The sequence below is a fragment of the Arabidopsis thaliana genome, chromosome 2 (assembly GCF_000001735.4).
Source record: "Arabidopsis thaliana chromosome 2, partial sequence".
Classification (NCBI taxonomy): domain Eukaryota; kingdom Viridiplantae; phylum Streptophyta; class Magnoliopsida; order Brassicales; family Brassicaceae; genus Arabidopsis; species Arabidopsis thaliana.
This window is the reverse complement of record NC_003071.7, coordinates 10,712,329-10,732,076: the sequence shown is the minus strand read 5'-3', so window position 1 is coordinate 10,732,076 and position 19,748 is coordinate 10,712,329. Positions and strand designations below refer to the sequence as shown.

The 19,748-nt window shown below is 35.1% G+C and overlaps 4 protein-coding genes, 1 long non-coding RNA gene and 1 other non-coding gene across 9 annotated transcripts; 3 read left to right on the top strand and 3 right to left on the bottom strand.

The window, feature by feature from the left end:
- Position 1: 1 nt before the first annotated feature.
- On the bottom strand, positions 2-521 carry AT2G25185 (Defensin-like (DEFL) family protein). The gene is made up of 2 exons (NM_001036334.2): positions 404-521; positions 2-309 (listed from the first exon to the last, which is right to left on the bottom strand). Exons 1-2 carry the CDS (start codon positions 453-455, stop codon positions 53-55), a joined length of 309 nt encoding a protein of 102 aa, NP_001031411.1. The 5' UTR covers positions 456-521; the 3' UTR covers positions 2-52.
- A 4,283-nt stretch (positions 522-4,804) lies between these two features.
- RR12 (response regulator 12) lies at positions 4,805-7,776 on the top strand. The gene is made up of 6 exons (NM_128075.7): positions 4,805-5,242; positions 5,523-5,675; positions 5,804-6,178; positions 6,268-6,344; positions 6,441-7,424; positions 7,513-7,776. Exons 1-6 carry the CDS (start codon positions 5,116-5,118, stop codon positions 7,585-7,587), a joined length of 1,791 nt encoding a protein of 596 aa, NP_180090.6. The 5' UTR covers positions 4,805-5,115; the 3' UTR covers positions 7,588-7,776.
- Positions 7,777-7,970: 194 nt separating this feature from the next.
- On the bottom strand, positions 7,971-18,270 carry PKL (chromatin remodeling factor CHD3 (PICKLE); the record flags this gene model as incomplete). 4 transcript variants are annotated; one of them, NM_001335976.1, is made up of 32 exons in its annotated part: positions 8,091-8,673; positions 8,754-8,827; positions 8,901-9,033; positions 9,118-9,457; positions 9,563-9,693; positions 9,882-9,958; positions 10,066-10,130; positions 10,245-10,319; positions 10,465-10,567; positions 10,667-10,814; positions 11,297-11,491; positions 12,108-12,189; positions 12,336-12,445; positions 12,655-12,777; positions 12,866-12,932; positions 13,308-13,477; positions 14,235-14,373; positions 14,472-14,575; positions 14,691-14,833; positions 14,965-15,064; positions 15,155-15,205; positions 15,367-15,474; positions 15,565-15,777; positions 15,871-16,007; positions 16,115-16,210; positions 16,302-16,516; positions 16,785-16,946; positions 17,049-17,203; positions 17,294-17,431; positions 17,526-17,669; positions 17,938-17,974; positions 18,054-18,064. In NM_001335976.1, the coding sequence occupies 32 exons, from the start codon at positions 18,062-18,064 to the stop codon at positions 8,314-8,316; spliced, it is 4,206 nt and encodes a 1,401-aa protein (NP_001324292.1). In that variant the 3' UTR covers positions 8,091-8,313. The 4 variants fall into 4 exon arrangements, with proteins under 4 accessions (NP_565587.1, NP_001324293.1, NP_001324291.1 ...); NM_128074.4 differs by lacking the exons at positions 17,938-17,974; positions 18,054-18,064 and adding an exon at positions 18,250-18,270 and having other exon boundaries at positions 7,971-8,673; NM_001335977.1 differs by lacking the exon at positions 18,054-18,064 and having other exon boundaries at positions 8,023-8,673; positions 17,938-18,012.
- AT2G08120 lies at positions 11,524-12,045 on the top strand. The gene has a single exon (NR_140284.1). It is a non-coding gene; the product is annotated as an other RNA (long non-coding RNA).
- On the bottom strand, positions 13,879-13,981 carry MIR862. The gene has a single exon (NR_140671.1). It is a non-coding gene; the product is annotated as a microRNA ath-MIR862 precursor (primary transcript).
- On the top strand, positions 18,063-19,471 carry AT2G25169 (uncharacterized protein; the record flags this gene model as incomplete). The annotated part of the gene is made up of 4 exons (NM_001161061.1): positions 18,063-18,146; positions 18,619-18,734; positions 19,099-19,163; positions 19,362-19,471. 4 exons carry the CDS (start codon positions 18,063-18,065, stop codon positions 19,469-19,471), a joined length of 375 nt encoding a protein of 124 aa, NP_001154533.1.
- Between the last annotated feature and the right edge of the window lie 277 nt (positions 19,472-19,748).

Genomic DNA, 19,748 nt, shown 5'->3' with positions numbered 1-19,748 from the left:
CTTTTTAAAAATTAACTTGTAGGTATATATTAAATAATATAATTTGAACATACTAAGGCAAACAAATACATTTTCCTTCAATACAAGCAGATAAACCAGTCGGGCATTGATGAGAAGCAACACAATCAGAGACCGTCTTGCACGACACATCCGTCACCGAGTAAATCTGTTTGAGGCTTGGACATTGGCATTGTTTGTTCACACATTGTGCGCTTCCATTAGAACATCGAATCGATTTACATTGTTCTGATGTCTTGCATGGAACTATCAACTGAGCTTCAGCTCTAGGAATGCTCACCAACAATATGTCTGTTCATTTTTAAAATAAAATTTGACTGGAATCAAGCTATGTTTCTAATCAGTTTCATTTATATAAAAGAAGATGAGAGGAATCAAGACTTACCGGAAAGAAAGAGAGCGAACAAAATGAGCATTGTTGCTTTTGATGCCGACATATCCCTAGCTTGAAATTTTGTGTTTGTCAATTTAGTTTTAAGTTCTAAGAACGTGATGTTTTGAATGTTTTCTTTATTTTAAAATCTTATGGTGGATGGCAATATTTAAATAGTGTGTTTTGATGCATGAAAATGGCAACTTAATTAGTGCATTGACTATTTTATTGGTGTTTAATATCAACATATTGACTAGAAATGCAAATCTACTATTACATTTTTTTGGAGATAACATACCTTATATATAAGATACTTTTCTAAATTTTGTTTTACATATCCAAAACATGTCTTTTTAGATTTTTGATATTCTTCGTCGAAAATATCCAACTCCCCCAAAGTCAAGATTTAAGAAAATACCTAATTTTTGTAGAGGGACAATATAGTATAGGGTGATTTAACTGAATAACCATATTTTGTAAACAAATTAAGATAACCATATAACTTTTAATTACTGTTTTATTTTTTTTCAATTTTGGTTGTCTGATCTCATTTTTTCTATGGCCTTCTAAGAAACAAACGGTGGCTTGGCTATCATCGTTTGCAATTTCTAATAAACTTTTGTTTTAATATATATATATATATATATATATATATTTATATATATAGTTTCTCAAACGTTTTTTCCTTTCTTTTCTTTATTAGTTTCATCCTAAACTTAGTTTGAACCGGCGACTTCTAAATTTTGCTTAGAATTTTTACCAGTTGAGATAAAAACACTTGATTTTTCTCAAAGTTTCTACATCCGTTTATTTTAATGTATCATTAAATAGTATATAATTATTACAGTAATTAAATTAAGCTTATGTTTGTGGACTATATGATTGATAAACAAGATGTTATATACATTTATTTTAGTCTAATTAACTTTATCGAACTCTATGATTAGCACCAAACAGTTTTATACATGTACAATCTAATTAGGTCCAATCTAACTAATCCAGGAATATAATAGCAGACATGTTTAAAAGAAAAATAATAACATGCTTACATTCATACATGTCACATACATACATACATGGATATATACATTCATACATATATAAAGTATATTGTCATGATTGATAATAGTTAGGACGTTTTTTTTTGTGTGCAAAACATATTTTTTTTTCATTTATTCAACCTCCAAAGGGGAAAGAAGATAAGTTTTTGAGCTAAGGTTTACAACATTGATAAGAAAGATAGCAAAGCAAAAAGATTTGAGGATAGATCTGTATAAGCTATCTAGCAACATGCCACAAGCGAGATTATGGTGTATTGATTACACCTTTTGCGAATCATTCGGGAATTTTTTAAAATGTCACTATTAACAGATATTGTGATTTTGAAAAACAATACTTTGCCTTGAAAAACTATACTTAACCGCATATTGAAACACCTGTTGCAAGAGAACGTTGTTCGAAATTCTCCATTTTCTGTTCTTGCACTTGCACATGTGGAGTTTTCTTAACTTTGATTTGCAAGAGAAAACTTAAAGTTCAAGATTTCTTTTTTTTTTTTCTTTCTTTTAGAAAAACTTTTAAGTGAAAAGAAATCGATGGCAAAAGAAAAAAAAGGTCAAAGAAACGAATATCGTCGTTGATTTTAATTTTACCATACGAATTTTAATTTAATTATCACATATATTAAATAATTTTAAGAACCGATTTTAATCTGCAACTGTACGAAAGAAAGAGTTTTGATGCACGCTCAAGCGTGTAACGCACTTCCCAATCTCAAGCATGCTTGCTCTCTCTAAAGCCTGTCTCATTTTTAAAATCCAAAATATTGTTTTGTCAACTAATTTAAAACAGTTTTTTTTTTAGAAAGCTATTTAAAACTGTTTCACAAGATACACTTTTCGAATATTCATAGTAGTTTTTGAAACCATACTCCAATCAATCTGATTACTTGTAATTAAAGTATGGTCTTGTAATATTAATTTCCAAAGGTGTGATTTTATAAAATTCAAATTTAAGGCGATAACAAAACTTTTGAGCTTACTTTATCCATTGAGAGGCAAGTTTTCCTACGCAACAACAGTTGACACGGAAGTATTAGAACACAAAAATAGTAAATTCAAAGGATTCTTCTATCAAAATATAAGCTTCCAACTCAAAACTAATTGGTAATGAGTGAAGAACGTTATATCTTATAAATATTACTTAAGATTATACTAACTTCTAATATGTGACAATATCTCTAATACGATCCTTCTAAATGATGGCTTTTCTATCCATTAGTCTTGATATGTTTGGGCATAGATTAGTGGACCGATGTGGATTGGGTTGACTATATGCAGATCGGACACTGATACCATATTAGATTATGGGCTTCCAACTCAAAATCAATCGGGAATGAGTAAAGAGACTTATATCTTATATATAACTGCTTAAGTTCCTACTAAACTTTCAACGTGGGACGATATCTCTAATATCGATCAATTCAATAATTTCAACCATGCCGAAAGCTAAGACGATTATGAGAAAAAAATTGTTTTCTTATACGCCGAGCTGGAAAAATGATCCACGACAGTCTATCATTTCTATGCCAAATTATAGTGAAAAATAAAGTCAAGATGTAATTAAGAGACATAGTGTTTATATTTTTGGAAAAAGATCAAAAGGATGCTAAAATTTGAATACCAGATACCGTTACGATTTGGATATCAGTGGAGTCCGAGTGCAATTGTCAGTTTACTATCTTTTGTACCATATATTTTAGAGCGTTTTTCTTAACGTTATCATATATTTCGATAGCGTTTTTCTAAGAATAATGATATAGTCGATTTTAAGAGTATGTACAAAAAACATAGGCTACTTTATGGTTTCTACAATTGATTTGCTAAGTCAATTTTATCATTTGCTTGTACATCAGTGCATGAAAGGAGAAAAGGGAAAAACAGTAAACAGATATGTATTATCTACATGAATGGACATATCTTAGACCTCGTGAAGTACCTTAAAAACTTATAGGAGAAAGAGGGTTACTACTTACTACCTCATCTAGACCTCGATTACGCGATCAAAGCAATACTGGATATCAGATAGATGTGGTCTTATCTATCAAAATTGTTTAGTCCGTTTTCGAGTTTGGGACAAATCTCCTTAGAAACCAGCTAGAATGGCTTAATCTATATATAAGATAATAATAAGTTTAACACCAAGACTTGCCGAAGTTAAGTTACATGTAATGCTACGAGATTCTCTGATACATATGTTATAAAGTGAAGTTAAAACACTTTTCTCAAGAAACACACTTACATAAAAATTAGTCACGAAGGTAAACAAGTGCTAAAAAAAATGAAGGGTCTTCTCCAACAAGAAAGACCGTTTTAACACTACTACTTGGGGTTCGTAAATTAATACAAAATCCTGGAATAAAACCATTTATCATCTTATATCCAACCAAACAAATTAATATAAACACTGTTAAAAAATAAGAAATGAAATTTAAATTAATGATAGAAATAATCGAATTAGGTGTTTTGATTTTTTTTTCTGTGACTACAATATATTTAAAACCCAAAATTTTACAAAAATCGTTTTAGTAAATCGGTTTAAATCTGAAACAAATGCTAAGGAAAGTATTTAACAGTGATTGACATTATGGAAATAATTTAATTTTTTTTGTCCGTTTAACAGTTGGACAATACTAGATTAACAAGAATCAAAATGTATCTCCACAATAATGATGCGATATAAATGATAGTATAAACCAAAATCTTTTTACTTAAACACTTTCCTATCTCTAACATAATTACTTTTTAATTTCCCCCATTCAAATAACACCTAAGTATTATTTTACCTGGTTTTTACTTTTTAACACAATTTAATTGCAAACAAGTAGTGTGTTTTATTAGTTTAAACTTTAAAGTCTTTAGACTAGAGAGAGGAAGTGGCAATAATACTAATCCGGTTCAGTCACTAAACCAGTGTACAATATATGGTTGGTCCTACAAATGATAATTTTTGATAAACCTAAAAAAAATGGTGTATTATATATCACCTGAGGATAGGGATACAAGTTTCTTTTAGGGTGGAAATCCTTATATATAAGTGTAGGGACTACTCACCAAAATCAAACAACTCACTTCAATTTGTAACGGTTTAAACTCGGTACAATATGCGGATTTTGATTCGGTATAATGACATTAAAACACCACTTTAACAAAAACCACTAGACAAATATTAGTCATTTCGGTTCAGTTTCGTTTAAAAATTACGAATTTTCGTATAATTGAGTTTATTATTCCGTTTGGTTTAAAAGAAACCATACAAAACAAAACAAACCAAACTAAACCAAATTGGTTATGTTTCAAAGATTCTTTCTAAGTCTCTCAATAAAATGTTATTTGTTTTGTAATGTAAAGAAAAAAAAAAGAATTGCAGAAAAAGAGTGGATAGTGTTAAGAAGATGATCACACACAATTTCCATAGCCATTTATAGATAGCTAGAAGAGCTAAAGAAGATTCCTTTTTTTAACTCTGCTGGAAAAATCTTTTTGTCTCTCTCTCTAAATCTAAATATTATATACTACTACTCTCTCTCTCTAGACCCCATTCACATATTTAATCTTTAACTCATTTCTCCATCGACGTTCTTGCACATCCCACTTTCTCTCTTTCTTCAACTTGCAAAAAAGATTAAAAATCCAATCTTTCGTTTCTGGGTCTGTTGAAAAACGATGACTGTTGAACAAAATTTAGAAGCTTTGGATCAGTTTCCTGTAGGAATGAGAGTTCTTGCTGTTGATGATGACCAAACTTGTCTCAAAATCCTTGAATCTCTCCTTCGTCACTGCCAATACCATGGTTCCTCTCTCTCTCTCTCTCTCTCTCTCTCTCTCTCTGTTTTCTTGGATCTGTTTTTCATCAAGTTTTTAGATTTTATGTCTCTTTGATCTGTGATTTGATCCACATATGGTGGAATCTTTTGATATCTATCTACCTAACTTCTTGTATACACAAATCTAAAAAAAACTTAGCTTTTTTTATTCCATTGTTAGATTTTGTAAGATTTGACATTTGTCAGAGAGAAAGTTTCATTGTTGAATTGAATTAAAAGTTTAAGACTTTATGGAATCTGTTGCAGTAACAACGACGAACCAAGCACAAAAGGCTTTAGAGTTATTGAGAGAGAACAAGAACAAGTTTGATCTGGTTATTAGTGATGTTGACATGCCTGACATGGATGGTTTCAAACTCCTTGAGCTTGTTGGTCTTGAAATGGACCTACCTGTCATAAGTAAGTCTTATTATTATTATTATTTTCTAATTAAACTTTTGTCATTTATTTCCTTAATGACTCACTACAGGAATAAAGTTTTGATCTCTAGACTTGGTTTTGTGATGATGATTTTCTTGTTGTTGCAGTGTTGTCTGCGCATAGTGATCCAAAGTATGTGATGAAGGGAGTTACTCATGGTGCTTGTGATTATCTACTGAAGCCGGTTCGTATTGAGGAGTTGAAGAACATATGGCAACATGTCGTGAGAAGTAGATTTGATAAGAACCGTGGGAGTAATAATAATGGTGATAAGAGAGATGGATCAGGTAATGAAGGTGTTGGGAATTCTGATCAGAACAATGGGAAAGGTAATAGAAAACGTAAAGATCAGTATAATGAAGATGAGGATGAGGATAGAGATGATAATGATGATTCGTGTGCTCAAAAGAAGCAACGTGTTGTTTGGACTGTTGAGCTGCATAAGAAATTTGTTGCAGCTGTTAACCAATTGGGATATGAGAGTAAGCTTATCAATATGTCACTTGATATGAGAGTAAGCTTATCAGTATGTCACTTAAGTTCTGTTTTGTGTGTGTTGTTTTGATTGCAGAGGCTATGCCTAAAAAGATTTTGGATCTGATGAATGTTGAGAAGCTCACTAGAGAAAATGTGGCCAGTCATCTTCAGGTTACAAAGAATCTTTCATGTTTTTAACTTGCGTAACCCGAAGATTTGTTTTTTAACACCTCGGAAGCTTATGACTTTGTTCGCTGTGGTTTGCAGAAATTCCGCCTTTACTTGAAGAGGATCAGTGGTGTGGCTAATCAGCAAGCTATTATGGCAAACTCTGAGTTACATTTTATGCAAATGAATGGACTTGATGGTTTCCATCACCGCCCAATCCCTGTTGGATCTGGTCAGTACCATGGTGGGGCTCCTGCAATGAGATCTTTCCCTCCAAACGGGATTCTTGGCAGACTCAATACTCCTTCGGGGATCGGTGTCCGCAGCCTTTCTTCTCCTCCTGCAGGAATGTTCTTGCAAAACCAGACCGATATCGGAAAGTTTCACCATGTCTCATCACTTCCTCTTAACCACAGTGATGGAGGAAACATACTTCAAGGGTTGCCAATGCCTTTAGAGTTCGACCAGCTTCAGACAAACAACAACAAAAGTAGAAACATGAACAGTAACAAGAGCATTGCTGGGACCTCCATGGCTTTTCCTAGCTTCTCTACGCAACAAAACTCGCTCATCAGTGCTCCTAATAACAATGTCGTGGTTCTAGAAGGTCACCCACAAGCAACTCCTCCAGGCTTCCCAGGACACCAGATCAATAAACGTTTGGAGCATTGGTCAAATGCTGTATCCTCTTCGACTCACCCTCCTCCCCCGGCACATAACAGTAATAGTATCAATCATCAGTTCGATGTCTCTCCATTACCGCATTCTAGACCCGACCCCTTGGAATGGAACAATGTGTCATCAAGCTACTCTATACCATTCTGTGACTCTGCCAATACATTGAGTTCTCCAGCCTTGGATACAACAAATCCCCGAGCTTTCTGTAGAAACACGGACTTCGATTCAAACACAAATGTGCAACCTGGAGTCTTTTATGGTCCATCCACGGATGCTATGGCTCTGTTGAGTAGTAGTAACCCGAAAGAAGGGTTCGTCGTAGGCCAACAGAAGTTACAGAGTGGTGGATTCATGGTTGCAGATGCTGGTTCCTTAGATGATATAGTCAACTCCACGATGAAGCAGGTGTGACATTAAAGCTTTTGCCAATATTAACCATTCTGATTTGGAGATTATTGTGATTTCTGACATGAAGATTTTGTGAATGTGACAGGAACAGAGCCAGGGAGATTTGTCTGGAGGAGATTTGGGATATGGAGGGTTTAGTTCACTCAGAACATGCATATGAGAGAACAAACATTTAGACATAAATCAAATATCATCATCTTGTTTGTCTCTTTTTCTCGCTAATCTTTTGTGTATTAAAATTGTAAACTATTTGTTTTCCCACTGGTTCTAGCAATTTAGGACTCCATTAAAGAAAACAACAAAGAAAAAAGGATTCATAAATAAACTTTCTTACTTTTTTATTTTAATGTATAGTTGTCCCTTTTGTGTATGAAACCAAAATTCACGGGCCTATGAAGAAACAACCCTATAGAAAAAGTCTATGAAGAAAAAGTGATGATGACGAATTTTAAAGCAACAAAGATTCCTTCGTACACTCGAAACCATTATGTTAAAGTCAACCCAAATTTGTATTATAACATTCTTGTGTTTGTATCTTACATTATTTAGTTCAGTTTTTGAGTTTGATTGAGAATAGTAGTTAGATTGAAACAGACGACGTCTAACCGGAAACATAACCGGACTTCATCGAACCTATTCACACACTGTTAAAAAGCTTGAGGTGCATAACCAAACAGCTTTGATTGAGAAACTATAATTTCATGATTTTCCAAAAATAGGAAAACATGAAGAATATCAAAGTTAGCCTAAAATGTTACCAATGTTTGCATAAGCAGAAGATAGGTCTTACAAAAGGAAGAATAAGTCTCATACATGTAACCAAAGATAATACAACAGTTCCTACTTCATGACCCCTTGGGTCTTGAATCTTGATTTACCAGTTGAGTCAATCAACGACCATGTTCTTTGGCTTCTCTTCTTCTTTGGCTTCTTCCATTTTTACATCAACACTTCCACTAGCTTCAGCAATGTTCTCCTCTCCCTCCACCACATTCAGATCGACGACGCCACCTCTTAACGGTTTTGTTTCTTCGGCCGTGTCCTTCATCTCAACATTGTTTAGGTCTGGCTTGGTGTCGTCTTCATGTGACTTGGATTGATCAGATGTAATCGAAAGGATTGTGTTAATGTTACCATTGATAGATTTGAGTGCACGGAAGCTCTCATTCACCTTGGTACTCGGTGGTTGGTTGTTTACATATGCTTGGACTGATTCCCGAGCGTTCTCATCAAGAAGTTTGCACATCTGAATAACCGGAGAGATATTAGTGTGATATACTAGTTCTAGACATTAGCCTACCACCAAAGGAAAAAAGCATAGCTTACCTGGTTATAATGTTGAGCTATTTCGACCCGCGCTTGGTTGTTGTCAACAGCAGCCCCCATAATTTCTTCTGAAGCTGCAGCGAGATTCAGAGAGCTCACATTAGAATCAACAACTCGTTAAATAAAGAAACTTGTGATGGAACTTACTGATAGGATCAGTCTTAGGAAGTCCATCAAGCATTTCATCATCAACCTCAATAAAGCTCACTCCCACTGTGTCAGCGATCTTTGGTTCAGCTTCTGGTTCTTCAGTAGGGATAGATGATGAGCCACCAAGTCCCTGCAACCAGAGATTCAATCAAAGTTAAACAATTCAGCGCAAAACATGTGAGTAAGTACCAACACTGCAGATGGTACAACATACATAATATTCCTCTGCGTATTCATAATTCATCGCCTTCTCCAAAAGCAGAACTCGCTTTTTCACAAACTCAACAAGTCGTCTCTGCATGTCCCGATAATAGAACATCGAGTTTACTTGAGCCCCATCAGCAGAAGCATTATTGTTCCCAGTAATAACGCTTCCAGGATTCTGGTTAGTCTGTGCTCCCGGATTAGAGCCCCCACTACCATTCTGCCCCTGCAAACCAGCTTGTTCAGCAGCAGACAAACTTATGTGAGGGAAATTCAATTCTTTGCAGATAAGCTCTTGGATCCCCAACTCTTTGTCATCAACAATAGCTTGCCACCGTCCGTACCCATGCCTAAAGATTCAAATTTCCAGAGAAGGAAAAGAAAATGTGAGCAAGTAATGGAGAATGATGAGAAAATAAAACCATTCGGTAAGAACAGTGGTGCAGGGTTCATACTTTAAAACAGCACGTATCATTATCTTGTCATGTTCCTCCTTCCAAATTTTTCCACTTCTCAGTCCGGGGAATCTTTCAAGAATGCGAGAGGGGAAAACAGGTTTCCCTGGATGATCTTCTACAAATTTCACCTGTCGGGCCAGAGCACCAAAAAAACATAAGTAACCCGGGATCCAAATCTTAGTGAGGTTTGAACATACATTACTGTATTAAAAACTTATGTACAGAGCTAAACTATAGACTAGAAGTAACATATACCAAAAAAAAACTCAGATATAAAAGAGAGAACTTAATGAAGAATTAAAGTCAATAGACTCACCTTCTCCTGAACTAGTATCAGAAGAGCAATTCTGACTAGAACATCTTCTATTCTAAGTCCTTCCTTGGGCACACCATCTATAGACAACGACCATTATATTAATACATTTAACCGGTTAACAGGAGAAGCAATGATCTCATTTAGGGAAAAGCAGCAAACAGTGAAAATATCAATTATCGATCACCTGAAAAGGTTGGAGAATTCTCGTCTATTTCTTCAGCAATGTGCTTCAAGAAGAGTATTCCATATCTGAGAAACAGTCATTAAAAAATTAGTTAAAGAATAAACCAGAAAGCCTTTTTATAATGATGCGTTTTTTGTAAAGAAGCAGAAGAGAAGAGCATTAAAGGGTTGAGCCCGTACTCATTTATTTCTTCAAAGGTCTTCTGCTTTAAGCGAGGAACAAACTCCTTCCAATCAAAATTGCCAGCTCCATACCTGCAATTATTTTGTCCAACCGGAAAAACTTGTAAATATTGAGCACCACAAGACTGATGATAATTTAGATGCATCGGGGGATGAAACTGTAAAATTTAGACAGAATAGCTTCTGGCGTCTAAAGGCCTTAATGGAAAGTAGATACCTCATCAAAGTCTGTACAAAAATGGCCCTTTGACTCTGGTTGAAACCCAGTACTCTGAAAGATCTCCCCTCACCTTCCATCAACGGAGTTGGTTCCAAATTATCTATAGAAAAAAAACTCATCTAATAAACTGCGCACACTTCTAATATCAGTCATTTTCAGCTCCATTACAAATTAAATTAAATCCGAAACGTGGTAATACCGCGACCCTTTCTTCTGTACGGCCGTCGACCCGTCTGAACTCCTTGTCCTGCTGCTTCACCATCTGTTGACTCAGCTTCATAACTTTCATCTCCATCAGAGCTCACATCTTCCAAACCAGCAAGATCATCTTCTTCAATGGATACCAACTATGAAAAAAATCCCATAGAAGAATTAGAACAGCCTTTATTGAAAGACATGAAACGATGATGGCAGACCAAACCAATGTATATTGTCAGTAATTGAGCTATATCAAGTTAGAGAGTGAAACAAAACGTATTTCTTGCAGAGGAAAACAGAAGACTATAGTTAATTGAGCCTCTACCAACCCCAATTACTTGATCCAACATGTAAACCCATAAGATCTGTCAAACCAGTTGATAGGAGGACAAGGGCGTTTAGTTTTATACTGGATACAGTCAACTAAATTATACTTTCTCAATTTAGAAGGATACAGTCAACTAAATTATTACTTTCTGAATTTAGCTACCTAAGGAATTCAAAAGGAAAAGTTAGACAACATGAATAAATATATGAAACAGGACAGAATCAGAAAGAACATAAATGGTGAAAAATCCAGTTATCAATATGATGCCACAATTGGATAAGGGGGATCAAGAAGAGACCAAACCTGCTTGCGACTTCTCTTCCTTTTTCCAAGAGCATTAAGCTCCTCAGCCTGGTGCAGCTCAAATTTATCTTTTAACAACTCTTCCCAATAACTTGCTCTATCAGAATTGCCTGCTGAAGATTTGCTTTCAGCAGCGACTCTCTGTGCCTCTAATGCTGCTGCCTCATTTTCATCTATATATTCAAAATTAGCCACCTACAATACAGGAAGATCACAGAATCTTACAAGGGAAATCATTTTCAGAGTTAATGACACTAAACAGTACCAGACACCCTATTTGCTTCAGAACAGTTCTATATGCACACAAAGACAAACAATGTTTTAGGGAGTTCGAATATTAAGAGGTGACAAGCAGCAATGCAGGACACAGCCTTATGTTCCAGCTAAGTCTAAAGACCACTCATATAACGCATTCAATATGATCAGGGTTCAAAAGAAATATAACCAAATCAATAAATTGGCTCAATCAACATCACCACAAGCATAAATTTCTAACTTAAGTCATCATCACTAATTTTCATTAAGTTGGCTTTCACATTGAGCCGGAACGAACAATCAATAGACACTTTCTAAAGACTGTCTATAAGCATCAAAGCGAACTGGCATAAAGTGTATTGATCCTACAAACTTAGCACGTAATGATTTGACAAGATTGTGCACAGCAGAAGGGATTTCGATAGCCAACCACAGTCTGAATATCATGGAATATAAGAATACAATTAAGCATAGACTCCAATGGAGCATTGAAATCAGTAAACACTGATTCAGAGAAAACTAATAGAAGAGGAAGAATAGTAAGAGGCAAGAAAACCTTGAAAGCCTTTAAGAATCCATTCTCCTCTTCATCATCCACTGAGACTTCCTCTGCCTCCACGAGATCACGATCAAGCAATCTGCAGAACAGAAGATAGAGACAAATAATGAAATACGCCCATGCAATTGACTGCAAAAGCTTTCATAAGAAAGGAGCAATCGGAAAGATCAGATATCCTTGTTAATCAAAAACAAAACAAGAGGAAAAGAGTAAGGAGTCTATTACTTGTCTATAGCCGCATCATCATAATGAATTTTTCCAGACTTTCCTGCTTCATCATCTTCACTAGCAAAAAGCTCCTTTGATCCATACCTGATGATGTCATCTAACTCTTCCTAAATTGCAGTCAGGAAAACAAAACAAACACATACTTAGTGACAAACAATTAACAAATATGGACCCCTTCTCTCTAAAGTTTTTATCTTTTAATTTCACACTTATAAGTTATAACCGAAGGTGTTCTTCTTGGAATTTCTACCTTCCAGCTCCAATCCGTTGAGAAATTTGTAATCAAGTAAAAAGGCTTCAAGCAATAAAAGTTTACCTGATTAATGTTTTGTGTTTTGAGTTTCCCAACAACAAGATGCTCTAGAACCATTTTCTTTTTAGTCAATTGCATCATCCTTTCTTCAATGGTGCCTCGGTTTATGAGCCTATAAATCATCACCTAAAGGAAAATATAAGGAAAATTAGGGAAACTACAAAAAAGAACACAAAATTGCAAGTTGACAGCACTAAGAGATAAAATTTAAAACCTTATTTGTTTGGCCAAGTCGATGAGCTCTAGCCATTGCTTGAAGATCAGCATGAGGATTCCAGTCACTACAGAAACAGATAAAACAGTTTCAATCGTACGTATGAAAATGTGAACAGGCGTAAACCAAAACAAACTGCCATCCAAGCAGGATCCCATGGACGCCACCCATATTGCATGCCTACAAAATCTAATTATTAGCAAGATAGCGGTTAATAATTTTCCTGATCTTCCTGCTGTCTTAGAACATCCATGTTCAAGAAATAGCTGTTATTGGAAAAAAGCCAAGTGCCTTTTTATCACTCATCACAACCCAATTCACTTAAAAATCAACATTAAACTTCCAAAATATTATGCTATCAAGCCAAATAGTTCCTCTTACAGCTTGACACAATAACTATGAAAAGAGTACAGATGACACTAAGAGAAGCTGAAATTCAAACCTGTCATAAATGATTACTGTATCAGCCGTTGCAAGATTTATTCCTAAGCCACCAGCTCTTGTGGAGAGCAAAAAACAAAACTTGTTAGAATTTTTGGCATTGAACCGATCTATGCGTATTTGCCGCTCAGCTCCGCCAACCTTTCCATCAATTCGCTCGTACTGCCATTTCTGACAAAGACAAGAAAATGAACAGCGTAAATCATATGAGAATTTTCCTTAACTGCATGTTAAAAAAAAATGTGCTAGAAAGAGATAAAAACAAGTTGTCTCAAGTGCATGCGTCAGCAAAAGCAATGGTATTGATAATGGCATTTCAAGAAACCAAAAAAAGTAATCTTTGAGGGAATAAAGAAGTTATATTGCCAACAGAGTAAGTAATGACAAAAATTCTAAGAAAGTAATTGCACCTAGACATAGAATCAACTCTACCTTTTTCAAGATCCTTAGGCAGTAAGTCGAGCATGTGCTGAACCGAGTGTATATGAGAACAAAGTGTCAAAATAAAAGAGCAAGAATACAGAGATCTCGTATATACGCAGTACAGATAACAAGTTCAGTACCTTATAAGAACAGTAGTCTTCAAGTAGATCCAGCATATGCTGAAACTGTGTGTTTATGAGAACTCTGTACACACAGTTTCAGCACATGCTCGACCTATTGGAAAACTACTGTACATAGAAGATGGCTAAACTTGTGATTTGTACTGTGTTTATAAGGAAACTTTGTGTCTTTGCTCTTTCAGTTGGGCACAGAATGCTCATATACTCTCAATTTCAGCACATGCTTGTATTTCCATAATTGTGCCTAAGTACTCTAACACTAGAAAATGGTAGAGTTGATTCTACAGTGTCAAAATGATATTCTACAAAAACAACAAGAATGAAAATCTACTGAAACAGACTGTACATATAAGAAGTTCAAATACCTTATGGGTACAGTAGTCTTCAAGTAAGTCCAGCATATGCTGAAACTGTGTGTATATTAGGACTCTGTGTCCTTGCTCTTTCAGTTTGACCATCATTTTATCTAGAAGTTGCAGCTTTCCACAAGACTCCAAAAGTTGTCTTTGATACATATAAGAAAACGTTCAACGCAAAAGTTAGCAGACGACTTTAATAAGTAGTAATAAACAGATAACCATTTTTGGGAAATGAGATATTACTTGAAAGCTTCATTTGCGTCGTGAATAACTGGCTCAACACCCTCTAGCATATAAGGATGGCAGCATACTTTTCGTAATTCCATCATAATGTTATTAAGGGAAATCTGAAACAGAAATAGACCAATACATTCACTAGACGATTACAGTTGACCTGGTTTCTACCCCACCTATGAGGTTTAATGATCCAAAAAGTGTAAACAAAAATTAAAAAGAACTTACTTGAGCACCTCCCTTTTTTGTCAATACTTGATAATTACGGGTAAAAATAGCTTTGTAATATTCTTTCTGCAGACTGCTCAGATCAACACGCAAAATGAGCTCCTTTTTGGGGGGCATGTCTTTCATTACGTCTTTTTTTACCCCTGGAAGAGCAATCAAAATACGAGACAGCATGGTTAAGATCATAAAATTATTACTATGAAAGATTCCCTCCAACCAAACTTTTGAAACACATATAAATTAAAAAAGATGAACAAATAGTTTTGGTTAATACTTCTGAGCAAATGTGGAGCCAACATTTTGTGCAACCTTGAGATCTGCTCCTCTTGATTAATATCTTTGAACTCCTCCTGGAACTCCTCCAAACTTCCAAACTGCAAGTATTGTGCAATCAAATAACATGTTAGCTACATAAAATTCTGTTAAGTATGCGAACTTATTTATCTTTGCTATTCTTGTGATACCTTCCCCGCATCAAGAAAATGCATGAGCATGAAAAGTTCATCCAAGTTGTTCTGTAAAGGCACCACATAATCATCAGTAACATATTGCAACTAATCAGGTAAGACATTAGTGCAAGATAATATATAACAATTCTCATTGCAAATCGTAGCTACTATGCTCAGATACAACTATTGAAAGTATAAACTTCAGAAATCAAACTCAAATGACGAACCTGAAGTGGTGTTCCTGTCAGAAGAATACGGTGGTTACTTGAATACTGTGTCAATGAAGAGAACAGCTTTGAATCCTTATTTTTCAGTCGATGACCTTCATCAACAATCTGCCCAAAACAATTGTTACTAGGCAACATGTAAGAGAGAAAGAGAGACGACTAAGAGAAAGTAAAGTCTCATTAGAGAATAAGAGTTACCATGCACTCCCACTTAATTGGTTTTAGAACTGCTGAATCTAGGTTGATCATCTCATACGATGTGAGGAGGACATCAAACTTGATTCTTTTTTGCTTGCTTTCGCTACTTATTTGTCCAGATTTCTTTTTCTTGATCTTTTTTTGATCTTTCGATAAGTAAAACTCATGTTCTCTGATAACTGCTCGAGCTTGCGCAGTGCCAAAATACATAACCTACCCGTCAAATGACCACGAAGACCATTCCATTAACAAACAACAAAAACATACAAATGGCACAGATCATTGCGTGTATAACTGCATACATACCACGTTCATCTGTGGGGCCCATGTGGCAAACTCTCTCTCCCAGTTACGCAGAGTCGATAGAGGAGCAATTACCAAATGCGGAATGAGGTTCTCCTCAAAAAGTGAAGCTAAAAGGGCAATGCTTTGAATTGTCTTGCCTGTAACAGGAAAAATCTCACAACATTACAGGAATAGAAAACAAAGGCCCCTTACAATGGATGAAAAGATCTATGTGACCACCCAAGTGGGACAATTGAAAAATTACCTAGTCCCATTTCATCAGCAAGGATTACATGCGTCTGTTTTGACCACGAGAACCGCAAAAAATTAAGTCCCTCAAGCTGGTATGGATGTAACAAGCCTTCAATCGCAGGAAACAAATAAATCATAACATCTATAAGTACCAAATATAAGAAACATTTATAGTATATGATTTAAGGTGATCCAAATACCTTTGAGGAATTCAGGAGTATGATCAAACTGTTGAAAGTCTCTGGGATTTCTTTTATGGTCAACATCTTTACTTCTGCGAGTTCTAGAATTTACATCCTTGAACCTTTGAATTTCATTCTGGAAGGTTGAGATGTCTGATTCTGACTCCCAATAACATTCATCATAGGATAGCTCTTTATATTTGACAAGATATTCCAGCTCCCCATCTTCCTCTCTATATCATAAAAGAAACCAATGCAACTGTCACAATTCCTGATTTACGAAACAACTAAGAAAATGGTAACTTAAAAAGAAGAAAAAAAAGGTAAGCAGGTCATTTATCATGTTTCAGAGACCCAAAATCGTGATAACAGTAAATTTAGGTTAAGCAGCACTCTATCAAAGATACGTGTTTATTAGAGAATGGATTATGCTGAAAACAAGGATATTAAAAAAAAAGTTGGCAGATAGATAAATAAAGGAATTAATTCCATTCTCTAGACCTGCAGGCAAGAATCCGATCAACAGTGGTCCACTCAGGACGTATGGCAACAAAATCATCTTCGCTGTTATTGAATGACTCCATTTGACGGTGAAAATTGTTCACTCTGGTTTTTAAACGATGATTTGACTTATAAGCCTTCTGGAACTCCTTCTCAGGCACCCTATGATTAGTAAAAGGAAATAAATCACATATTATAGTGTTCACAGAAAGAAACATTGATAATTAGCGTGTCCAGACAGCAAAAAAGACACGCAGTAACTACCAAGAGCAGTGAAGGTATGATAATCCCTTCCACTTCACGAGATACTGTTTCACAAAAATTGGCTTCGGTTCCGCATCGGAGGAACCTTGTTCACTAGATTTTGTAGGACGCATTTCACAATCCAATATCTTATCTATCTCGTTAAGAGGACTAACCTGCAAATGTAAACAACAATTCTTCCATGTAAGAAAAATGGAACCTGTAGCATCCCAAAACATAATTGTGGACCGTAACTAAAATCTTACACATTCAGGGCATCTCCAATTTTCCACGGAAGCATCTTTAAGAGGTGGAACTAAGCATTTAGCATGGAACGCATAAGTGCATGTATTGCAGCTTACAAGATTAGTACTTTCCCCACAAGCCTGACATGCATTTTCTTTCTACAAATTCAGAGTAACAACACAAAAAAAAGGATTAAAATAGAACACATAAAACAGTAAAAGCTGAACAATAAGCTCGAGAGGAGAAACAAACCGCATCAGTTCTGACAATAGCCTCGACTTGCTCAAAGGTTCGATCTTTTTTAGGAACGAAGTCGTCATCATCAGAATCATCTAGGTTATAAACTGGTTTCCTATCAGATCGTATGCGAAGCCTCTCCACCAAACTACTCATTTTCTGCACACAAAACATATCTCCCATCAATAACAACAAACTTACATAAACAACACATATAACAATAGACTCAGTGCTAGTTCTGAGACTTAAGCAAACTATGAAATTAGAGTTTCACACAATTGAACTCTACTACCTAAACAAACATCACAGTGAAATTTTTTGTTCCCAATCTAAAACCTTTACAACTATATCAAGAGATAGTTCGTACAATAGCTACTAAACAACTCGATTCATCAAACTCTATACCACATGAGCAAGATCGACTAACCTTGTGAAAGAGAACGAGAGAGAAATTGGAAAAAACCCTAGCCAAAATTACCCATAAGAATAAACAATTGAGCATCGAAATGTGAGTACCCAGAAGTCGAATTAACAATCTCTTACCGCAATATCATGAAAAGATCAAAACTTTACAAAACCCAAACAGTTTCAAACTCAGTTTGTAACGAAAATTTGAAAGAAAGGAAGAGAAAAATAGTAACTTGAGAAGTAATTTGAGAAGTCGAAAGCGATATTACTAGTCGAAGATAGAGTAAAAAGTGAAGCAGAGAAGAGTGTGGAAGAGAAGGAGAAGACGAACCTTTGAAATGGTTGGGATCTGTTTTTGCAGAAGAAGAAAGTAATCCGAAACGAACGAAACTTGAAAATTCAGACAACACAAATGATTTCTAACATTTAGCTTACCAATTTTAACTTATGGTTATTATTAACTTTAATACACTTCTTAAGGTATAAAATATCACCTCTAATTAAATTACCTTCTCAATATCATTATTTTTTCACACACAAAAAACTTACTTTTTTGTTTGAAAAAATTATAATTACTTCTAACTTATAAAAATAAGTGTCAAAAATAATGACAATTACTTTTCACTTACCCAATATTGTTATTATATAAACTTAGATATTTTTAAATATTTAAGTTTATTTACCTTTTCCCCTCAAAGAGGCTAGAGGAAGATTTAACATGCTTTGCTTGGTTTCGCTATTTATCATGGAGCTGAAATCTCTTGACGTGGGTTCACTCCTTGTTGGTGCTAATTATGGAGAAGATTTTGAGACAAGGTTTAAAACAATATTGAAGGAAGTATATGCTTCGAATGGGCAAACAATCTTGTTCATTGATGAGATTCACATTGTTATTGGTGCAGGTGCTCTTTCTTTTTTTGATTCAGATTATACATTAATAGATGACCTTTTTATTTATACACAATACTTGTATGCATTTTTTTACTCTGACCAAGTAAAACGTTTTGTATAAATGGTTTTGATGGGTGGTAACTCTATAAAAATGATTTTTCATCTCATTAGAAGAATACTGCATCGAACAATTATTGAGGATTAACACTGGAGATGAACAATTATGTCTACTAAGTATTTCTTGTATAATCTTGTGTCTCTATACTAATGAGTTATTACTCTTGTGTAGGAGCTACTTGTGGAGGCGTGGAGCAATAGAAGCGAGCAACTTCTTGAAACCGTTGCTTAGACCAGGTGAGCTGAGATGCATTGGTGCAACTATGTTTGTTATATCCACCTTAACTTATTTAGCTTAAACTTAACCAACCAAACCCACTAACACTTGTGGGGCTATAATTCACTTACGGCCCAATGGCCTTATTACAAAACACAAATCCAACTCCGTTCTTATGTTGGATTTGTGTCGTTGACTCTTCTTCCTCCTTTGGTCAGTGGTCACGACAACTTCTTATTCTCTTCTTCCTCCTTTGGTCACGACATCTTCTTCTTCTCTTCTTCCAAGCTTGGCTTCTTCTCTTTTCTTCATCTTCTTCTTCTCATGAAGCTTTCTTCTTCTTGTAGGATTTAATCTAGGATTCAATCTCCAACGACATTGACCAAAAATATATAGAGAGATATCCAACGCTAAAACGTAGGTTTCAGCAAGTGTTATGTAGTCAACCAACTGTCAAGAACTAATTGCGTAGCCCTTACAATATGTAATAACAATTGTAGCTTAAATTACATGCTTTGTTTTCAGATTTTAACTATTAAATTTTTGGTATATTTCTTTGAAATTTTTTGGATAGTTCACAAACACATTACCATATTTAAATCTGA